Source organism: Coturnix japonica, chromosome 6 (genome assembly GCF_054131305.1).
Source record: "Coturnix japonica strain WE chromosome 6, WE-NBRP24, whole genome shotgun sequence".
NCBI lineage: Eukaryota > Metazoa > Chordata > Aves > Galliformes > Phasianidae > Coturnix > Coturnix japonica.
Window position 1 is genome coordinate 24,877,044 of NC_140668.1, and position 21,793 is coordinate 24,898,836.

The following is a 21,793-nucleotide window of genomic DNA, read 5'->3' on the forward strand; positions in this document are numbered from 1 at the left end:
GGTGCGGTCTGCATGGATTGAGGAAAAACAAATAAACCTTAGGATGGCTGCGGCTTTTCTCGTTGCAGAGTCGCGGGATGAGTGCCAGTATAAAAGCTCATGGGCAGTGCAGTGCTTCAGGCAATGCCTGGCTAATGCAGCGGCTAATTGGTTCACGGTATCATTGAGGCCTGAAATTTGGCAACACTCAAAACCATTAGACGTTCACACGTATAACAAGAGCAGGTAGACTTGTAATTACTGGGTTTTAAAGCTAGAAGGATGTCAGTCTTTGTGGCTGGTCAACAGCAGTTAGTGGAAGCTGCCCACTCAGAGTGAGGTGCATGTTGGTTACTGGTGGTTGTGCAGAGGAGCAAGGGTGCCCATAGAAACAGAAACTGAACAGAGGGCAGAAAAATGGTGCCCAGAATCACTGTGATCACTCATAGCCAACCGTAATCCTGGGAATGAACTAGATGAAGCTGCCTTGCTTCACTCAAACATCCGCTCCATGTCCTGAGCTGGGTGTTATTGCTTCCTGCTCAGGGAAAAGCTGCTGGGGTCTATTTGCAACAAGGGCACCACAGTCTGCTTCAGACCTTTTTGCATTCCCCAGTGTGATGCTAAACTGAAATATGCCTGTCTTGAATGGTTTATGTACTGATGTGATCAGTATCACAAACCAAGAAATCAGCGGGAGACACCAGAAACCTGTAGATGTAGAATGTAGAAATGCAGTGTAGGAAACTACTTTCCTTGTGTCATTCAACCAGCTGCATGCATTATATGGTAGAAAAATGAAGCTGTTCTTGCCTTGTTGACCAGCATTCAACGTTTGTATCTGCTGCAAAAAGAGGCACCAAAAAGATGCACACGAAAAACAGACAAACAGCCTATTGACTGGAATTGAGAAAAATGGGGTGGGGTTGGGGATGGTGTGGCATTAACATGGAATGAGAAGGACACATCCTTCCTCCTGAAATAAGACAGAGGAAGAAAATGCAACGAATCACTCGAGGAAGCTAAAGCCGAGTCTAAATCTAGGATCGTGCTCTTCCTGGCAGCTGCCACACCTGTTATATTTGTGCTAAGGGAAGAGATGACAACATGCAATACAAGCAGAGGCCTTGGTCTGTCCCTGAGACAGGTGCTTAGTCACCGCACAAGTGGTGACTTGAAATGACCTCCTACTAAAACAAACTACAGGGTGTGTATGTATGACAGACTGTAATGCTGGTTGCAACACTGATCCTGGTGTAGGAATTAAATGTTACAAAATGCAGTGCAAAACCTTAAGGAAAGGTAGAGCAGTATTTAAGGAAAGCTGATTTCAATCACTTGGTCCTTCTGTCCTTCTCTCATATTATTATGTTCAGTCCAAAGCACCAAAATACATGTCTAAGTAGTCAGGCCAAGATCACTTGTGCTGTAATACGAGGTTCAAATAATGCCACCTGTCAAATCCTCTCTTCCCCCTCTTGGCTTCCCTTGGGTTGCAGCAGAGGCAGTTTTTGAACAGATTTGCCGTGTCCTGTAGGAATGCAGTTATTTTGTTGTGCTTTTGTTTATTTATTTTGTCTTAGCTTTTTATTTCAACCTCTAAAGGCTGACCAAGCTCACTGCCTGCCGTATTTGTTTCTTCTTTTTGAAGTATCTTTATGAATACTTTTTTTCTACTACTGAGCTAACACAAAGAGGAATGGCACCTATGACTTACTGTAACCTTGTTGCCATCATCCTATTGTCAGAGGGTAGCATTTCTGCCGATAAGCCATTTCTGCTGTAAGCCTCTGAGAGCACAGGCCTTTTTATCTCGATCTGATCACCTCATTCCTCAGTGTTTAACAGCGTATCATTCTTTATGTCCTTGATTATCAAATGTGTCGTGTTTGTGGCCCTTATTTTATTAATTCTTCTCATGGCAGCACACAGATATCTCTGTACTCAATTCAGACAAGTCTTGATATTCCTGTTATGAATCCCTGCACTCTTCAAACAGTTGGGAGTATCCTCACCTTCTCCTCTTATTTTTCTCCAGGAAAAGCCTGCTAAGCACATAATTGCTATTCCTTCTGTGCAAGCCCTGGCTCTTCAGATAACAGTCTCTCAGTTGATGAATCAAGTACTGTTAGAAGTGCTGCTTTTTTGTTTCTTCCTTTTGGAGGTCAGTACTATTAACATTGGAAAACAAAGCAAACAAAGCTCCTTGTCTTTATAAGGTTGTTTAAATACTAACAGCAAGTTTGTGCTTTCACACTGTATGCTGGTTCCTTTGATACTAAGAAATAAGAGGAACCAAGACCATCTGCAAAGCCTCTTAAAGTTTCTTTCCAATTAGATGATGCTCTGCAAATAAGTCAATGCAAGGTATTTCTGAGTAGAGAGTTCTCGGAAGAGTAGTTCTCCTCTGTCTCTACAAAGAATGGCTTGACAGCAGGATATTTACAGAGTAACAATTTGGGACCATGGTCTTGTACACTCACACAGCAGAATTCTACTTGTAATAATTCAAGGAAAATGTAATAAATATCAGAGCCAACTACAAGTCTGAACTGACAGTGAAGGGCCAGCAATCTTATTTTTGGAAAAGGTACAATACTATACACCGCTTCCTTCACATGCCTCATATCAAAAGCTGTCTGGACATGAAAAGGAAAGTTGTTAGAATTGAAACTATTTGTGAAAGCAGTAGCACGCCTTTATCACCTTTATATGAGAAAAAATATATATTCCAATGACCACTTTTTTATCACCATAGAGAATTCTTTTTGATGTGTATAATTAGTATTGAAAGTATTCTTTACTTCTTTGCAAACAAATAGCAGAATTAAACTAGATTAAGCACCGAAAAAGGGAGAATATCAGTACCATTATCTTTATTTAAGACTCTTTGAGGGCTCAGACTGGCAGCTTGACAAAAATGGTGAATTGAATATGAGTTTGCAGACTAGTTATTTAAAATAAATGATCCTTTCCAGAAACCTCCTATTTACTTAAACACCTTTTATGTGACTGAACAGAATTCCCTGTTTGCCTCTGATCGTTAGCATTTAAGTAGTGTTTGTATTGGCTCAGATCTCCCCAAGCGTGATTGCACTGTGCTAGACACGCTACTAGAAAAGCAACTTTATCCCAAGGATGCACGCTCATATCAAATAAGGATAATGCAGAATTGGAGAAGGAATACACAAAATAAATGATTAACATAATAAAAATCTTCATTATCAACTGCCTACAACTGGGGTGATTTTAAAAGAAAGATGTGAAGGTGACCAAGATGTTGGCACAGGTCTACACTGTGGGCAGAGACCCGTGTCAATACTTTCTTTGTTATTACTGTGTTTCGTTGACAAATTTATCAAGTTCAGAGTACATTAACAAAACCTTCACCATTCAGGACTTTCAGAAACATGCTGTTTTAAGTTCTACTGCCTCACAAGGTTTTACCAGCCACCCTAGTTTTTGCAGTTGAATTTGCAGCAGTAAAAACTACCCTGGGATGCAGAGTCTCACCTTAATGGAAATGAGAGTAGTAGAATATGGACATTATCAAAAGTCTCATAGTCAAAAGGGAAGTTTAAATATTTAATTATATGCCTGTTATCAGAAAAAATAATACTTTGGTGTGCTGCAGTGGTTTGCTTTACTCATCTTCCTCATTACTGAACATACAGACAACATCTGCTGCTCATTTCATTTTTTCCTGCAGACATTGCTGTAACATCCCTTCCTGAATTCCCCAATTGTTCTTTCTTTGGAAAATACTGTAATAGGATCCATGATGTCTCTTTTCCCCTGCACAGCTAAACATCGTAGACTAGTTCAGGTGTTCTGCTTTTTAAACAAGTTACATTCATTCTCACAAGTTTGAACTCATTCCTGAGTCCAGGAAGGAATCAAGAAGGAGAAGCCAGGCCTATGAACCAGACATATACACTGGCATGATGGACTTAGGAAGATTAAAGTGGTATGTTTTAGTAGTTTGCCACAAGTATTCAGATTCCATCAGGTTCACTTTCAGAACACCACACATGTCCACTTTCAAGCATCATTAGAAAATAAAGGTTTTCTTAAGGAGGCTGCAAAGATTTTTCTCCTAGTAATTCTTCTGTCTGTAGTCTGAAGATTTCTAGAGCTCCTTGGCACAACAGATTTACCCTCCTACATTGTTCTGCATTGGTAGGAATCCTGACTGTTGTTTAAACGTGATTTTAGTTGAAAAAGAAGCACAAAAATTGCATTACACAACACTGATAGGCTCTTTCTTCACTATCTATGAAGCAAGACAGTTGTCTTTTTCCTGAAACAAATATTAGGCCTTAAAACAGCTTAGGAAGCCTTCTCCCTCCTTCTCAAGAATAGTTTGAGGTTCAGTTGAAGTCAGTCAGTCATACTGGGACAATGTATTGTCAAGAATAGTTTGAGGTTCAATTGAAGTCAGTCATACTGGGACAACGTATTCTGGTTTCAGTGCAGGTTCGGCTGACCTGTAACAATTCTTACGTGTTGCAGATGACTTCATTGGGGAACAGTCATAAACATTTTCTCAAGAGCTTGTAGAATGCACTGGAAGAAGGCTGCTGCTGTGGTTTTTAGTTTGCTATTAAGTAACTATTATATACATGCTATACGTCTATGCTAGTCTATATATGTTGCAATATATTTAGCAATACAGTTTTTTTAGTAACATTTCTTCAGAGTGTAGCTACGCCTGGAAGAATCCATAAATATCTCAGAAATTCAGGTCACCTCTTGGCCCTTCTGCGTTAGATCAGCCAGAGGTGGGTTTTATTTCTGCTCTTACTGAAGAGGCTGTTGTTTCCTTACCTTTAACAAACCTGTTTTGTTTTTTATCCATTGTTATACAAGTTAGCACACATTTTAGAATGCCATTCCTGACTAAATGCAATTTAAACTCCAGCTCTATATGCAGTCACAGTAATCCCAGAACACTATGTGACATGCATTTGAACCTGGTCTGCAAAGCTACTTTCCCTTCCTTTTCTTTTCCCCTGCTTCCTCAGCACTTCATATTCACTTCCATATTGTTCTTCATGCTGCTACTCATTAGCATCAGGATAGGAAACATAACTGGAGATAAGTTCCTCAGTATCCTTATGATGAGTTTGTTTACAGTGCAGAATGGGGCAGTGTAGTTGCAGAAGTGCAGGCTTATGAGCATATCAGTCTAGAACATCAGAGCTTAGTCTTCTGCCAAGGTAGGATGTACGTGATTAATATATCTTGTCACTGTCATCTCTCCTATCTTCAAACCTTTAATCTGTATAAAGGTGATCATATTACTCTTTCTAAAGCACATCAATTAGTGTTTGCAAACGATCCATGTAATTGAGCTTCACAGTACGTTGGTAGCACCCATTGGCTAACAAGCCTGCCATGATCCCGAGTTCTGAGCAGTCTGCTGTAAAATCAGCATAAAGTCATGCACAGATGTGTTACTAATCAGGAAATATTATAAACAATTTAAAACAAACTTTTAAGGCAAAATGTGACAGAGAACTTCATTAATACATTCAGTAATCCAAGCCTATTATACTTGCCTTGCACTTGTAAGGATTTAGAGGCTTTCCAGTCTAATCCTAGTATTTGGCCCAGTGTAGCAGGTACTCCTTGACAACAGTTCTACTCAAAAAATTACATTTACAATAGAAACATTTTTAACTTGAACTACCCATTCCCGGTATTCACAGAGTTACAAATATTGTTGATTTTTATTCCTGATGCTGAGAGATTCACAGATGTCTCATAGCCATCACATTGGATTAAACACAATAAACAATTTGTCTTTTGGTATTTTAATCACAAGATTGTTTACTGAATTTCAGTGATAAGGAAAAATAATATTTGTAAAATGTATGTAGCTGTGAAAGCAAATGAACTTCAGAACTTCTATTTCTAGTTAGTGCCTGCAGGAGTTCACGCACCCAGCACTGAAAGCAGCAACAACTGAACAGAACAGCCAAGCTTACACTCCAAACTGATTTGACTCCTCTTTGGGATCGACAAGAAATGATTGTCCTGGAAACCTGTATCTATAAAATAGTTTCGCAAAGTAGACACATCATACTTATCTCCTTGGTCTTTGAACCTCTTAATGTCATTCCCTGACAGCACCCAGAGATTACACTTTCTTGAAAAATGCTCCACATTTTCTGGGATCCAATGAATCTTCGTAGATTATGATCATGAAGTGTGACTGACTCTTACAGTTCAGTCCTTCAATTACTGCATTCTTTGTTCCAGTCAAGACAGCAAAAGAAACTCTGAGATGCTGATAATTGCAAAACCCCTGCTAAGTTAAAGAGAACTGCTAGGACCTGTGAGTGAGAAAGCCCAGAAGTGCTGGGGCTTTGAAGTACTGGGATTTTTACTTAAGATTTACTCAGAGTACCTGCTCCAGGTTGGACCACTGAAGAATTCTGAAATTGGAGGACAGTTATGTGTAGGAGGAATATATGATAAAAGGTTGAAAATGTAATCTATGGTGTGATGAAAACTAAGTAGGTTGAACCCTCAGGGACAGCTTATGGCTTGCACAACTTCTAAGTTACGGCAATTTCCCAGCACATGTTGCATGAATAATAGAGTCTGACATGTTTTTACTGTGCAGAGAAACTTTCTGCTCTTGGAGGTAAAAAGCTAAGGGGTCTAACAAGGCAGTATTAATCTTCAGGCAAGATACTTTACAGACGAATGGAGGAAGTGGAGAAAAGAAGCAGAAGTTCAACAGCTGCTCTTGTAAGGCTGGCATGTCTTAAAAGACTGTGAGAATGACTAGAACATGGTGACATTCTTACCAAAGAAAACAAAAGAATTTCTGTTTGCTTGTTATGTGTCATGAGCCAAACAGTAGCATTTCAGGATTCTAGCTCATGTAATGAAAAGGCAAGGAGACCATTCTTCTATTTCATAAGCAATTTCAGGTAGTGTTACACCTTGATTGATGTCCCACAAGGTCTGGGAGTCGGGGAAGCTACTGAGAAATACAAGGCTTCAGAAATTTGCTAACTCAAAGTTGCTTCTGAAAAGATGAAGCACTACTACTAGATCCAGCTGATTACTGACAGGAGTTATTCCATTTCTGGAAACACAAGAACACAAGAACTGAAAGTGGTGTCCATTGGTCATTTAGTAATTTACTGAGGGGCACGTTGGTCTGTATCTAACCTCACTAAGGTTTCATTTACTCTTTTTCAGTGCCGAGTTGTGCAAGCACTGACAGATGGAAAAACGTCTGGCTGATCAATCATACTTTCTGAGAATTCAGTTTGTCCTATAGAAAACAATTTGAGAGTTCCTCTTTAGTGAGTACTTAAAAATGTACTGAAGAGAGATTTTTTAACTGAGTTTTTAAGGGATGCTTTAAAGATACCTATTCTTTAATCTTAATTTTATCTTATGGCTCTTTGGGTCTGAAACACATATTCCGACTGAAAGATATATCTGTAAAATAGCCTTAGATATGGAGATGTAACATAGACTACCCATTTATTTTGTATTCTTTTAGTCCAGTTTATCACATTAAACATGAAACAGGAGTAGAAAAACTGGCTACAGCCAAGAATTAAATAAAATGAGATACAGATTTTACTGAGGCACCTTAAATGGCATTAAAATAAACAGAATAACAAAATGAGTTGTTCAGATCTGAGTTTGGACTGTCAATTTGTAAAAATAAATGCCTGATCTGTTATGTTTTGCTTATACCACTTTCCCAGGAAAGAGAGAACCTATAAACACATCCAAATTATGCACAGGCACCAACCTTCCCATCTCTCGGGAATGCTAAGTTAAAAAGTATTGCTTGATGATTCCTGTAAGAACACAGTTCCCTTCTGGACTGAGGGAAATAGGCAACTGGGAATGATTAATCATGGGAAACTGGCTTAATCAGCAGCACAGTGAGTAGCTTTGTGTCACATTGTGTCAGTGTGAAAATATCATTGTAAGAAAATTAAGTTCTGACAGACTTTTGAAGTCATTGTTCTAATCGTTCCGCTCCGACCACAGCTAGCATCAAAATTAGATTGGGACAGTTATCCTGCTGGCCCTGCTAGTCAAATGGCCAAGAACAATGATCCAAGAACATAAAATGACCCAATCTTACAACCTGCTGTTGCACAAAGGCTTAACCTCTCGCAATTTTGACAGCAGCAGTTAGCATCAAAGTGGAAATGTAGGTTAAGTTTATATAATAGAATGCTCTATATGTACAAACCTTGGAAGCCAAAGCACAGATATTTCACATCACAGTTCTGTTTTGTCCTCAGATTAACATCATCTCTTCCCACTGATCTCTTCAGCATAGGAAAGGTTATCACCACAAATGCACAGTTCCAATTATGAGCTTGAGTTTTACAGTGCTGTTCAGCACCTGAAACATTACACAACTCCAACGGCAGACAATTTTAATAACTTTCCACATTTAAACTCCCTTTTTACGGGAAGAGGGGTCAGTGAACTGGATTGTCAGGTTGTAAACTGCAAAGTGATACTTTAGAGCCATTTGTGGACATGTTTAATAAAGGGGGGAACCTTGCCAAAGACCGCCTTGTCATAATGCTTTGAGAGAACTGATGCAGTAGAATGATATTTAATGAATATGCTGTAAGTGGCTTGAGAAGCTTTAAATATTGTTGTTATGCCAGGTTTCAAATATGCTACTAGAATAGCACTCTGAAAAGTTTCTTATGGTGTGGTCATTTAGCTATTGGTGTTTGACAGCTGGAAGTGAAGAAACCAAAGAATTCAAATTACAAGCTGAAGCAGTGATAGAAAGGGGATACTGTTATCATGTGACATAAAAACACATTTTCTGCTGAAAGCAAGAAATATAGGAGCTTTCACATGGCAGATAAATTAGTCTCATGATTTCCTGTTAAAAGATACATTGTTCTGAGGGGATTTGAACTCTCCTGCTTGAACCTCATCCTGACAAAGCTCGCAAACACAGTTTTGCTTTATTTCTGGGCTGCAAAGATGTATCAATGCGCTGGAGAAAATGGTTCTCTCAAAGCTTATCTTGTCTTGTCTTGGGTATTTCCTCATTTTAGAAGGCTGCCGAACTATACTGACTTTATTCTTTGACTTTATTCTTTGCTCAGATAAAATGACTATCCTCAGATAACACAGGCTAGCAATTCTAACATTTTAAATTCTTTTTAAAAGTCTGTTTAAATTCTGTTTTTGTATTCTTCAGAGTAAACTTCTTAATGTCTGCATAACCTTTTGTGGAATATAGTATTACATATTTACCAATACTTAAGCCAATCTCCTAAGCTGTAGATGCAGCCTAACGTTGTTCAAGTTCTGAATCTGACAGCTAGAACTTGGATAATATTTTTGACTGGATCTGCAATTTGCAATTTAAAACTGTCCTGGTAGGGACAACCCTCATCAGCCAGAGCTTTGTTCAGCTGTAGTTGATACTCAGTAGCAGTGACTAGGGTGGTTTCCTACCTGTGATTTCCCCATTATGTGCTCTGTTCACTCAGTAACAGCCCTGTACTAAGGCCAAGATGTTGTATCAGGATGTGTTGCACATAGCAAACATTTTGCTGTGCTATCTTGCAGTACATCCAGCTAATACAGAGGAGAACCAAGGAGCTACAGCAATAGATTCGGTAATAATGTGGTCAGACACCACATATCTTGGTCAATGTGCAGCAAGTCAAAAGACAGGAAGGAAGCAATTATAACAAAAGTAGTAATACATTATTTGTTGTGTAGGAATAAAGCAGACATTAAAGAGATGCCATTCAGTACCACTGTGGACTAAATGCATCCTGCACAGGCATGGCTTGAGACACAAAGCCAAGAAAAATAATTTACGAAATTAAAACTGACTTTCAAGATGGCATATCTTACATGCTTTCCATACAGTGTTATGTGTGTGTTCAGTAAAAGCTGTAACCATACCCGTGTGGCATCTCAGAATCAATCTTGACTACTTTTTATTTCAGAATAAGAATGTTTGGACAAGATCTTTCTGATCAGTGGCACAGCGGGACACACTAGCTTCTCTCCGGCCATGCAGAACAACATGCCAGGTATGCTAATTACTGAGTGACTGAGGGAGTTCACTGTTGCCCTACACGTGTCTTTTGCATACCCAAGGGTGGCTGCTATAGAGCATGAGAGTAGCTTTGTGTTTTTCATGAGTATAGTCTTTCTACGTTCAGCACGGTTAACAAGATTCCTGACAAAAGGCCACGAAACCAGGGCTTCATATCTAGCCTGGTGGCTCAATGTTTATGTATTAAATGAGTTAAATAAGACCCTTAATCTGCTCAGATCTGCTGAGCAGGGTTGAGAGCACAATTCAGTCTGCTTTTCAAAGAGACTAGGAACATACTCGTGTAAATTGCACAAAAGGAAGCGTTGTTCATATTGCCAACCTTTCCAAGTTTGTTGCTTCAGAGGCACGGAGATATAATTCAGATGCTGTTATTTTCATGACAGAGCTGCCCTTCTATTAGTTACATATTATAACATTGGAAATGATTATGTATCAAAGCAGTACTAGGCTAGAATTATGAGAATGTCTAAAAAATAAAATTATCTGCAAGGTAGAAACAACAATGATTTCTATCTAGGAAGCCTATCTAGAGAATGTTATCTACAGTGATTAAATTTAAGTTGCAATTATTTAACCTTTTTATGAAAGTGAACAGGTTTTGTAGTCTCAGCCTTGAACTTCGTATACCACGTACAGTCAGTGGCTATACCTTCCTCATCTGCAGTTTTATGTGAGGAACCAATAAATGGTTCCCCAATGCTGCCCTCTGTTGAAAATACTTAACTACATGGACAGATCCCCTTTCATAAGGGCAGTGCATGTATAGCTAAATATGTATATTTAATATAATAATTAATCACATAAAAACATATTAAATAATATGTATATTTAATATGTATAGCTAAATATGGCAGATTCTTGATCATTGCAATGCTTAATTTGGGAGATTTGAATGCTACAGTAACACAGTATCTTCATGAAACTATGAACAAGGTAAAAATAACAATAATAACAGTAGGTTTAGAAAAAGAAAAAATTGAGTAACTTTTGGCAGCAAATCATCCAGGCAGTATTTGTCATCAGTAATTTATTACTCACATGAGGAAGAGTGTATAAACAATTCATTTGTGTTTGATTTACCCAGTAGCAATTATGATGCCAGATATGCTTAGGTAAAGGTTTGGGATAGCAATGCTTTGTGTACATACAAATAGCAACTTTACTGACAGCTACTGTAAGAACAAGCCAAATTCTCACCTTCAGCTGTAGGAAATGTATACACTTACTGTTTGAAAGCTTGTACTCTGAATAATGAACTATTTCATAATGTTGAATAAAGAAATTCTTAAAGTTTTTCAAAAATCTCTACATAGTTTCTATTCATATTCCTGCTTGTATTCAGAATCATAAATTTAGATCTCCACTATCTTAATTAACACCTCTACTCTCACAGTTCTAGTATGTCTGGTTGTACAAGCACAGTGTTTCAACATAAACTTTAATATCTCAACTGCTGATCTGATTGTTCGCAGTCATTCTGTTATAGTAAGAAAGGTACTCTCATGTAAGCATGTGTGGCTGCACGTACAGTGTGCCTTTATAAGCACCTCTCCTATCACGAGTTCTAAAGCAGCTTTCCTGAATACAATACACAGGAATTCTTTTCTCTGTCCAGCCATACAAAACTGTTGGCTACTGAGCTAGATAGGGGCATTTTATTTTGTAATATCATTATTAGAAAGCCAATTAACAACAGTACAGCAGAGTGTTGCTAACTTTCTGTTAATAGTGCAAGGTATGAACCTTTTATTACATTCTGGAGTTGATCTCTGGGTTGCTCTTAATTAAAATGTTTTTCCCAATGATAAGGAAGCACTGAGAGTATTCCGCTATATCACAGGCTATTGCAGGCAGTGTTTGCAGGAACTTAGAAAAGTCTTGTATATGTCTTTCCCTGCACTGTGCTTTCCTTTGTAGTAGTTACAGAGAAAAGATGTTATTAGCTGCTGTGTGCATCACATTTATATAGGAGATCCTCCTGTAATCAGTAAAGCAAGAAAGCAATGTTTACAGGAGCTTTTCACTAACAAATGGTATCAACTTACCCTAGCTTGGAAGATGGACTAATGTTGTAGAACGGTGGGAGAAAAGCAAACGAACACACCAGTCATTGACATATGATCAGCTAATCTCGGTTATTCCTTGGCTGCATGTACCTTTATAATACAGATAATTAGCTCATACATATTGCAAAAGCGGAGCTCATCATTGGTTCCCAATTACATACCATCCCCAAGTATCTTTGCAACTTGTTGTTATCATCCTGAAAGTTACTCCCTTGCTGAGTTCACAAAACCATGGCTAGTTTCTCACCATCACAGGGCATCCTGTTGTTCTTGCTGTCCTTGCAGGTGGTATGGCTGCTTGTTTAACTGCACCATGTTTACGACCCTTCTCAGCTAACTAGCTGTAAAAAACACTCTCTACAGACTAATTTTCTGAACAAATAATGTGTGATTTTCACACAGCCATTTATAACACCATTTATCTGAGTTTCTTGTGAGACAGCTGTCAGTCGTACAAATACTATCTTCTTCCAGTGGCTGACGAGCGAAAAGATTTGGACTAGTAACTTCCTTTAGTATCAGCAAGCAATCAGGATTGCTAACATTGCTTTCCAGCATTTCAGCAGATACATGATAGTTGGTATTAATTAATCATCAGTTTCTCAGAATATCCAGTGGATTGTTCTGAAGAAAACAGTTGGAGAGAATTGTGAAAGTCTTTCTGGGACAGTTATTCATATCAGTTACATGTGATACGAATTTCCTGTGCATCAGCTATTCTGCAAGTTGTTACAGATGTGCTTTTGCTGCATGGGAAGATGGATGTGCTTTGAGAAGAGGCTGTTAGGCCAGAAAGTGGGGTTAAAAAGTTTGGGGAGTGAAATTATAAGACTAGAGATAGAAATACAAATTATCATTTACCAATGATCATTGGTCCAAAACCATTAGCTGACTGAAAATGTTCAGTGGTGGTGCAAAGTGCAAAATATCCACCAGAGGGAAACACGTGCCTAGAAAGAAAACCAAACAATTTGAAAGATGGATGAAGCATCTCATACTACAAACACTGCAAATTCAATTAGAATTCTTCATAGTAATAGCACAGACTTTCTTAGATTTTGAATGCTTTCAGAAGTTATTTTCAAACCAGAAGGTAACACACTTAAAGTTTCCTGTGCTGATGACTCTGCTGTTGCACCACATATAGGAACAATCTATAATACGCATGCACACACGTACAAAATCATATTTAGATTTTTTTGAATACACAGAAATGCAGCCTAAATTCTCTGCTGCTAAAACAATTAGACCAAGTTTATGAGGGCAGAAGTCCAGTTCTACATTCAAACATTAAAAATCTCACCACGTTTGGCTACACTTATGATGCCTTTAACCACTGCTGCGCTTAGTGTGTTCTTAAACATGTTACACTGCATTGGAAATATCTGTTATGTTTCCCGAAGGTCTGTGTCCTACTTGGGTAAATTTTAAAAATAACAGTTTGACTTTCAGAGAACATTTGGATACACCTTAAGATGAGTGCAGTTTTCATAGTGATCCAGCAACCACATTGAGCTCTTAAAAAAACATGGTCCTCATCTAATGTTAACTCTAATGTCTGTGTTACTCAATCTAAAAGCCCGCCATCAGAATGGTACTCAGGAAATCTCAGCATTTCATTTACACCTGTCTGGGATCTTACATGAAAGAGAAATCTCAGGCTTTTGCTGCAGCTCCAAGATCCATCTGGTTTCTTGTTTAAATTAAAGATACAAGTGAAGGCAAAGTCCACCTGGAAAGCAGGGTTCAAATGAAGTAGAAGAAACACGTTTATGAAAAATGTAAGGGCAGGTGCTTCAGAAGTAGGACCAGATCCACTCATCTCTGGATTGGAACTCCACCAATGTTGCTACCAGTCAATGTCTGCAAACAACTGCACCCAATGGAAATTTCTGAAGAGGAAAATCTTACAGAGATGCTCAGCATCTCACCTGGAATGTTTGTTTGTTTGTTTTTTAAATAATAAGTGTCTGCAGTGTAGTACAGAACAGACATACCACCGGCAATAAGAAAATAAAAGGCTCTTCCGAAGTTAGTTCTGGAGCAATAATGACATGCATAACAGTGATTTCATTAGAAGAAGAGACAGTGCCCAGCACTTCCTTTCACTGGTGGATTTTTAAGCATGGTTTTCAGAAATCCCCTTTAGAATTCAAACAAACACTTTGTGTTTTTCTCTACCCAATACGTAATAAATGCAGTTAAAAATAAAAGGAACTGGCATTATGTATCAGATGAAATGTAAATTGAAATCTCACCCAGCGTAAAGTAATTCTTGACTTCAGTGGAGTTACTCTTAGATTTGCTGTTGATCTCATTATACTCTTATGAGATCGAAAACAGCTAATCTGATTGGCGCTGGGAGGAGGTGTTGCAATCCTTTTTCCATTCTGGAAGATACTTCTTTATGTTGTACACTATATTTGCCGGGATGGTAAAATTCTACCTCAGTATTTAAGGAAATAATCTGTATCAGAGTCTTCAGTAGCACACAGTATGCATAATTCCTTGTTTCATTGCTTATTTTACGGAAAATCCCATCCTAGTTTCACTTCTGTGACTTGTATCTTTTTGTTGGTACTGCTCTTTTAGTTCCTCATTTAATTATTTGGAACCAGACTTCAAAATAAAATGTTCTGACATCATAGTAAGAAAGTAGTTCTTAGATATTCTTTGTCTAGACAGTGAAGAACTTCTATTCACAAAAGATTTGAATACTGCATTAACTAGCAAGTTTCCCAGGGGGTTATGTCATAGCAAATTGATGGCACAGCACTACAATGAAATCATGTATTTTTCTGAGAAGCAGAATGTTTCCTCCTATCTCTACATGCAGACTATGCTGGTGGTTTTGTTTGGTTGAAGGATATTAGAAAAACAACTGCCTCTCACTTTATTGTACTTCTCACTGCCAAAGCTGCTTTCTTTATGTCAGCATGTTTCTAAAGCACAATCAACAGTTCTCCCTTGAATTTTTAGAGATTACCTGAAGACAGAGAGTATTATAATTTTTCATGCTTTAGAATGGAATTTCATGTCAAACATTTGATGCACATTTGTGGTTTATCTGCCACTCTTCTAACTTTTCATTCTTTATAAAGTGAAATGTTCAGGGAAACCTTGACATAAGGAAGGCAGCTTTAACCAAGTTGCAGGTTGTTTTAAAAAGCAAAACTTCTGAAGAACTATCTCCATGCTGTAAAATGTGCTCGGTGTGATGGATACGTAATTAAGAGGAAAGCCGGGAACAACACCATATTTTTATTTTTGCTTTGCATGCAAAAACTCATGCTTTTGTCCTAAACAACGGAAACGTGTGTGGTGAGATGTTTGTGAGCATTAGGATGTGAGGTCACATGCCTTACTAGACTACATAATATCAGTTAGGGAAGTTTGTCTGTGGTAGCTTGCTTGCATCGTCAGAATAAAAGCAGAGTTCAAAGTGCCCAGGATATTACCTTCCAAAAAGGTCTGAAGAATATCCAGAATGAATCAAGCTGAGGAAAGCAGGATCCACGTGACATGGAACACTGTGAAGCTGGTAGTTTGCGTGATACTGAGCCTGTCATTTATTATTGGGACTCCTGGGAATTGCATTGTCATCTGGACTGTTTGTACTAAAATGAAACAAGTGTCTCCTTCAGTCCTGCTGATCTTGAACCTGGCCATTGCAGATATCCTCGTACTCATTACTTTGCCTATCTGGATTTACTCCTTTGCTGACTCGTGGGTTTTTGGAATCATCTTCTGCAAAATACTGGTCTTCATTATTTACTGCAGCATGTATGCTAGTATATTTCTGATTACAGCACTGAGCTTGGAGAGATTAATGGCTGTCTTTTACCCTTTTGCTGTTCAAAGATACAAAACGAAGGAAAAGACTACTATAATCATGGTCTTCATTTGGTTCCTGTCTATAGCTTTTGGTGTTTCTATTATTCCATTTCAAGAGACGGACGTAATCAATGGTGGACAGCAATGCACGTGTCGCAACTACTCTTCTATTAAACAGAAAGTGTCATATCTTTTGCTGGAAACTCTTGTAGGTTTTGTAATTCCTTTTTTAATTATATGCATCTCTTATGTGTGTGTTGCAAAAAGAATAAGCAAAATGACTTACCAATCGAAGCAGCGATCAGAGCGGCTGATTGCCAGCATTGTGGTGGCATTCATTTTATGCTGGTTCCCTCACCATCTTTTCAACGTCCTAGATATTATTTTAATAGAGATAGAGCACTCTGAGGAAACGTATTTGACTCTGGAAATAATTATAGACATAGGAGAGTATATCTCTGGAGCACTTGTGTTTGTCAGTAGCTGCATTAATCCTCTACTTTATGCTTTTGCTGCACGGAAATTTCAGAATCACCTGAGATTTGCCAAGATATCAAAGCTCTTTGAACAGATGAGTCAGACTGTGACAGATGAAGACAAGAAAAAGAGTCATTCCGTAGCCAAACCAGAGACTGTTTCAGTAGGCATGGAAAATCTCTAACAAAGAACATCAACTTAGTTAATAATGGGGCTCTGGGGCGTCCACCCAGTAGTTCTTACATGTAGAGACAAGTAAATGTTATTACAGTTTTGTACGTTTTAAAAGAGGTGTCACTAACAACCTTGTTTGGTTCCTAAGCTGGAATCCACAACATGAAATCAGGCACTTCAGCGATGCTGAGAACCTCATCAAGGTGGCTGCAAGTTTGAAGTGTAAGGAATGCAGCATTTTTACTCTGCAGTAGAATGATGATTTTTAGAAAACAAACAACATTTACATGGAAAACCACATCTGGAAATTTAAAACTTAATTGCTTTTGTGGAGCAAAACCTGAAGTGGTCAAAAAATCACAGAGACATATAATCTGAAGTTCTAAGTGAGCAAGCTTGGATTCTTATTATGGATAAGAATGGATTTCAAGATAATTAGCAGCACATAACATTTGTGGGTAGATGGAAAACAGAGGTATTTTTATACAGGACTTCATTCATGTTTAAAAGTAACAAGGGTTGTTTGTTTATACAGCTTTCTTTACAGAAGAATCTTATGTTAATGTTACGTAAAGTATTAGGTATGGCATACAAGAAATCTGTGTTTCATGACAGTTACAGACCTCATGCTTTACTTGATTTAATTTTAAATTGCGTAATTTAGTGGCAACTAAACTATTGATGTATCTACTATATCTATATAGTAAACTATTGATATATCTACTATATCTATATAGTAACTAAACTATTGATATATCTACTATATCTATTCATATTATGAGTATTCTCAAATAGTTTGACTCAGTTACGCTCACAAGATGTCTGTTAAAGTTCTGCAGGAATTTAATCATAGCCTACAGCAGGGGAAGGAGAAATCGCTGAGATTGTTTTACATGTAAGAATGTTATGGCAGTAGTAGAAAGTGCCCTGAGAATTTCTCCTTGCACATAAAAGCATTTATTTTCCTCTTATAGAATAGAGTAGAACTTGCTTTAAAGAAGCAAATAAATTTAGGACTTGCAAGGAATTTACTTGTCTTTTGTGCATGCAAAAATGTGAAAAGGCTGTGTGGCACCAAATGTTTACTTACAATGAGCATTTTTAATTTCTGTTGTGCTTGCCATTTTTTATACTTACTTTTGATTATTTTTTTAATCAATGATTTGTAGTAAGATGAAGATAACTACTGACTACTAAGATTTACTGTTGCTATCGTAGTATTCTGTAGATTGTGTTTTGGACGGCTGCAAATAGTTTTGTAACTCATATTTACAAAGAAATTGTGGAGGACTAACTAGAACTTCATTTTCAAGAGCTAATTCTTTAACAGACAAGGAAATCTGAGTTATATCAATTTAGCTTGTGAACTGGAATAACACAGGGAAATAAAATCCTTGTATGTTAATAGAATATTTCTAATCATTTTGCCTATGTATTTGTGATTCCTGCTTTCTGTGAAAAAGGCATTTTTTCTTCTCAGTGACAAGGAAGCCCACACCATACTTTCCCACACCATTGACTTTCCATCAATTGGATGCCCTCACTGGGATTAAAAGAGAAAAAACTTCAGCAGGACCTTGTTTACAGCAAAGTAAGAAGCAGATGAAATTCCTTTAAACTTAATCCAGTGAAACTACCACTTTTTTCACCCCAACAATTATTCCTTAATTGCTCCTAGCATATTAAGTATAGCAGTACCTTGTAATAATGGTAGCAACTTCTGTTACCTACTGTATAAAAAAGCAAAGGTATATTTCCTAATATGTTTTTGAGTCACTCTATTCAATAACAACAGAACTGAGGAAGGGATAATAACACAAAAACAGAATAACTTAGTGTCCCAGGCCACAGGAAGCCAAGCACTTCACAACTTACAGCTGGGAAAACCCTGAGATAAACTTCAGTACAAACTACCTGAGTGGAATTTTCTACCATTCTGCCCTGTATCTGATCATCATCTATCCTAGGAAATGGGCTAAGCCCTTTAATCATCTATATGTGTGAATCATCTGTCTCTTCTGGTGCCATTTGCTACTCAAGAAGCCTTACGGGTGCATTTACTGCACATTAAATGCCTTATGCCCCACCCAGGATGAACTATAAAGAGATTATGGCCCAGACACATGGTCTGTGCAGTGCTGCCTACTGCAGTACAGGATGCTAAACCAGCAGCCTTGACTAATTTTGCCTTTCTACACAGCAGACGGAGCTAATTCTTGCTCTGTTTTACACAGATAAAGAGACACTGATGTAATATTTGGTAACAGAGTGTAATGTAAGTGGATCTACAAGAGTTGATGTAGATGTATAAGCTGATGACACGGTTGACTGCTTCTTTCTTTTAAAGGTGTACAACAGGCCTGTCAATGCTGCAACTTTTACCATGCTATCTATACCAATGTGACATCTGACAGGACTACAGGAATGCTAAAACAGGCCCATTCAGCCAGTGAACATTGGATTTTCTTGTCTTAAAATACTGAATCCCAGCCAAACCTAAAACCTGGCATAGATCCGGTGCAAAATGCTACATCTTACAATGGTGATACTTTATCACTCCTGTTGACTACATTATATGTTCGTTCTGTAGATTATATTTGAAGGTTGATAGAAAACTTCCCTTGATTCCAAGCAGTTTCAAGCAGTGACTTGGAGACGAGCAGTCTTAATAGTAAACTTAGCTAACTCAGTGGTATCTCAGATGTTCCAAATTCTGTCTGAGAAAAATGAGGTTTCATCTTGCTTAAGTTCCTCTTGTTTTTCTTACTTCCCAGTTCTGTGGTCCTTGTTTATGAAGCCTGTCTCTGTGGTTTCAGTGTCCAGCTATTTCTCATGACACAGCAAGAAGAAAGGCTGAGCTAAGTGGGGGTAACTTCAGTCACCTGAGTCAAATCACCTCAGCTTACACTGAAGTGCACGGAACATTATGTGGAGTCAATGCAACACTGCTCAGAACACTGTGTGCTGGGAGGTAAAGGGAAAAATAAATTCCAGGTGCTTTGAACTTATTTGTTTGTAAAAAATAATGATCTTCTAACATTAAGATCTAAGTTAAGTCTTACCAAGCCAGATGAACTGGGCATACAGCAGGAATTGTACTGCAGTAGAGTCATGCTGCATAAAGGGAATTCATCGTGTACTAACAGGATTGAAGGACAGCCTTAAGTAATTTTAGTTCATGCATAGCCAATATACAACAAGCATAGAAAGAACTAACAAAGGAAAAATACAGGTCTCAAAGGCCTTACTTTTATTGCCTTTTATTGTTTTCTGTGAACATCATGGTAAAACAGCTGTTACAGAGGTGTGGATTAAAACAGTGGAGTTTTGGGGAGTTTTTTGACAAAAGAAATTAAAGGTCCTTGTTTGGAGGCAGAAAACAGGCAGATGCATGATTCTAAATAAAGAATTTTGTTTCTTTAATCAAATTGGTGGAACATTCACCTGGAAGAAGCAGAGCAAAAGTGAAGAGAGATCTGAAAGACAGAACTATAGACAGATCTGAAAGAGTATAGTTATGGAACTTTATCAGAGTTACTATTAACAAGACAAAGAGTTGTATGCAGGGCTTGAGTGAAGGGAGTAAAAGAACCTAGAAGAGAATAAGTATCATGGACACTGTGCAAATTCTCTCACATGCAAGCAAGACCCTAATCAATAATAAATAGCTGAGAGGATGCAAAATACTAACAGTGGTGAAGTTTTTCTCTGTCTCCTGCATATATGGGTAAGGGGAGAAGAGTAAGAAAGTTTTACAGTCTAGTTGGAAGGAAAAAGCAAAAGAGAAAAGTCAATTCAGATTAAAGAAGCATATGTTCTTAGAGTGAAACTGAGAAGTTCGACTGTGTAAGCTAAGCATACAAGAATAGAGAAGGAAGTGAAGTAACTTATGTTGCAAGGCAGTTGTAGGTTTTTCTAAATGCTTTTCTATAAAGTCAGTAATCACTAAAAATGTTCTTTATCTGAAAACTCAGCTTGATCTCCACTGTTTGTTAACAGGTTAAAGAAAAATATCACTGTAAAATGCAGTATGAAGTCATAACACACTCTGCTGAGAGGATGAGTGGCTTATACTGCTCCTGTTAACATCAGGAGCATGACGAGGATGTGATGGCCTCTAAGATTTCAGAAACTTTGCGACACAATTTCTAAGAAAGTATTAAAAAGAATTCTTGAACTGATAAGTTGAGAGATAATAGACTCCATATCCTGTTTCATTCTCTCATGTTTTCTTTTGCCTTATATTAGTTATATTAACAGTTACACTGGTGGTTCTTAGGAAGGATTCAATATTTTTAACTGCATTAATTTAGGTTAAAATACGTGAAAAGTTTTGGATCAAAAGAAAGCTATTTTTATGGAATGTGTAACATGTCAGTCACTTACGTGATGGAATTAATGGAAAGGATGTTATAAGGTCTTCCAGTACAGATTAAATACCCACAACTGTAAGAGTTGAGATTATGCCTTCCAGAACTGCAAAATTCACTGCACTGTCAACTGAGTAGAAATTAAGAATGGCGATTGGAAAACAGCTGTCAGACACCTCATATTGTGATGGGGTGAGGCAGTATGAACAGTCTACAAACATAGTGCATGTTCCATGTCCTGTCTATAGTACATAACCTGAACTGTTATTGCAATGTTAGCATTCACTGTAGAATTATCTTCAGAAACTTCAAAGCTGAATCTGTTTTTAAAACATTGTCCCTAATGAATTATACTTAAGTCCATTTGATCATTAAGTACAGCCAGGACCCTTCAGCTCTGTTTTAGAATTGAGAAGTGTTAATATAACAATCGTTTCACATTTCTTGTTCTCTTCTGCCACCATGTGGCTCTTATTTGGAAAACTGGACCTAATTTTGTATTGAAAAATCTCTGATAGAACTGGTGAGGTCCAACAATGGTCCATTGTTTCAGAACTTTGTCCGTTGTTTTGGCTTTAAACTGTATTCTCAGACTCAGGTCACTGAGGCAGAAAGGTTTGCAAAATCCACAATGCTATGTTAAGCATCCAAGTCCCATTCATTTCAGAGTGATGCAGTTGTTTCACCTCTTACTCTCCAGGAACTCAAGTCCACATTTATTTCCAGCAGTGCACAAGTTAAGCTGGCTAAGAACCTTTGGCAGAGTACTGTTCCCTCAAGAAATGCCAGTTTGA

General features: G+C 37.8%; 1 protein-coding gene and 1 long non-coding RNA gene across 3 annotated transcripts in view; both read left to right on the forward strand.

Annotated features, from left to right (window-relative positions):
* Positions 1-21,793, forward strand: part of LOC146760531 (uncharacterized) — an 85,479-nt gene that overhangs the window by 44,725 nt on the left and 18,961 nt on the right. For both annotated transcript variants that reach the window (XR_014947470.1, XR_014947471.1), the window contains one exon: positions 9,963-10,049. This is a non-coding gene — a long non-coding RNA (uncharacterized LOC146760531). The remainder of the gene's footprint in view (positions 1-9,962; positions 10,050-21,793) is intronic.
* On the forward strand, positions 15,499-16,773 carry LOC107319047 (leukotriene B4 receptor 1-like). Its single transcript, XM_015873558.3, has one exon. It carries the CDS (start codon positions 15,632-15,634, stop codon positions 16,637-16,639), a length of 1,008 nt encoding a protein of 335 aa, XP_015729044.2. The 5' UTR covers positions 15,499-15,631; the 3' UTR covers positions 16,640-16,773.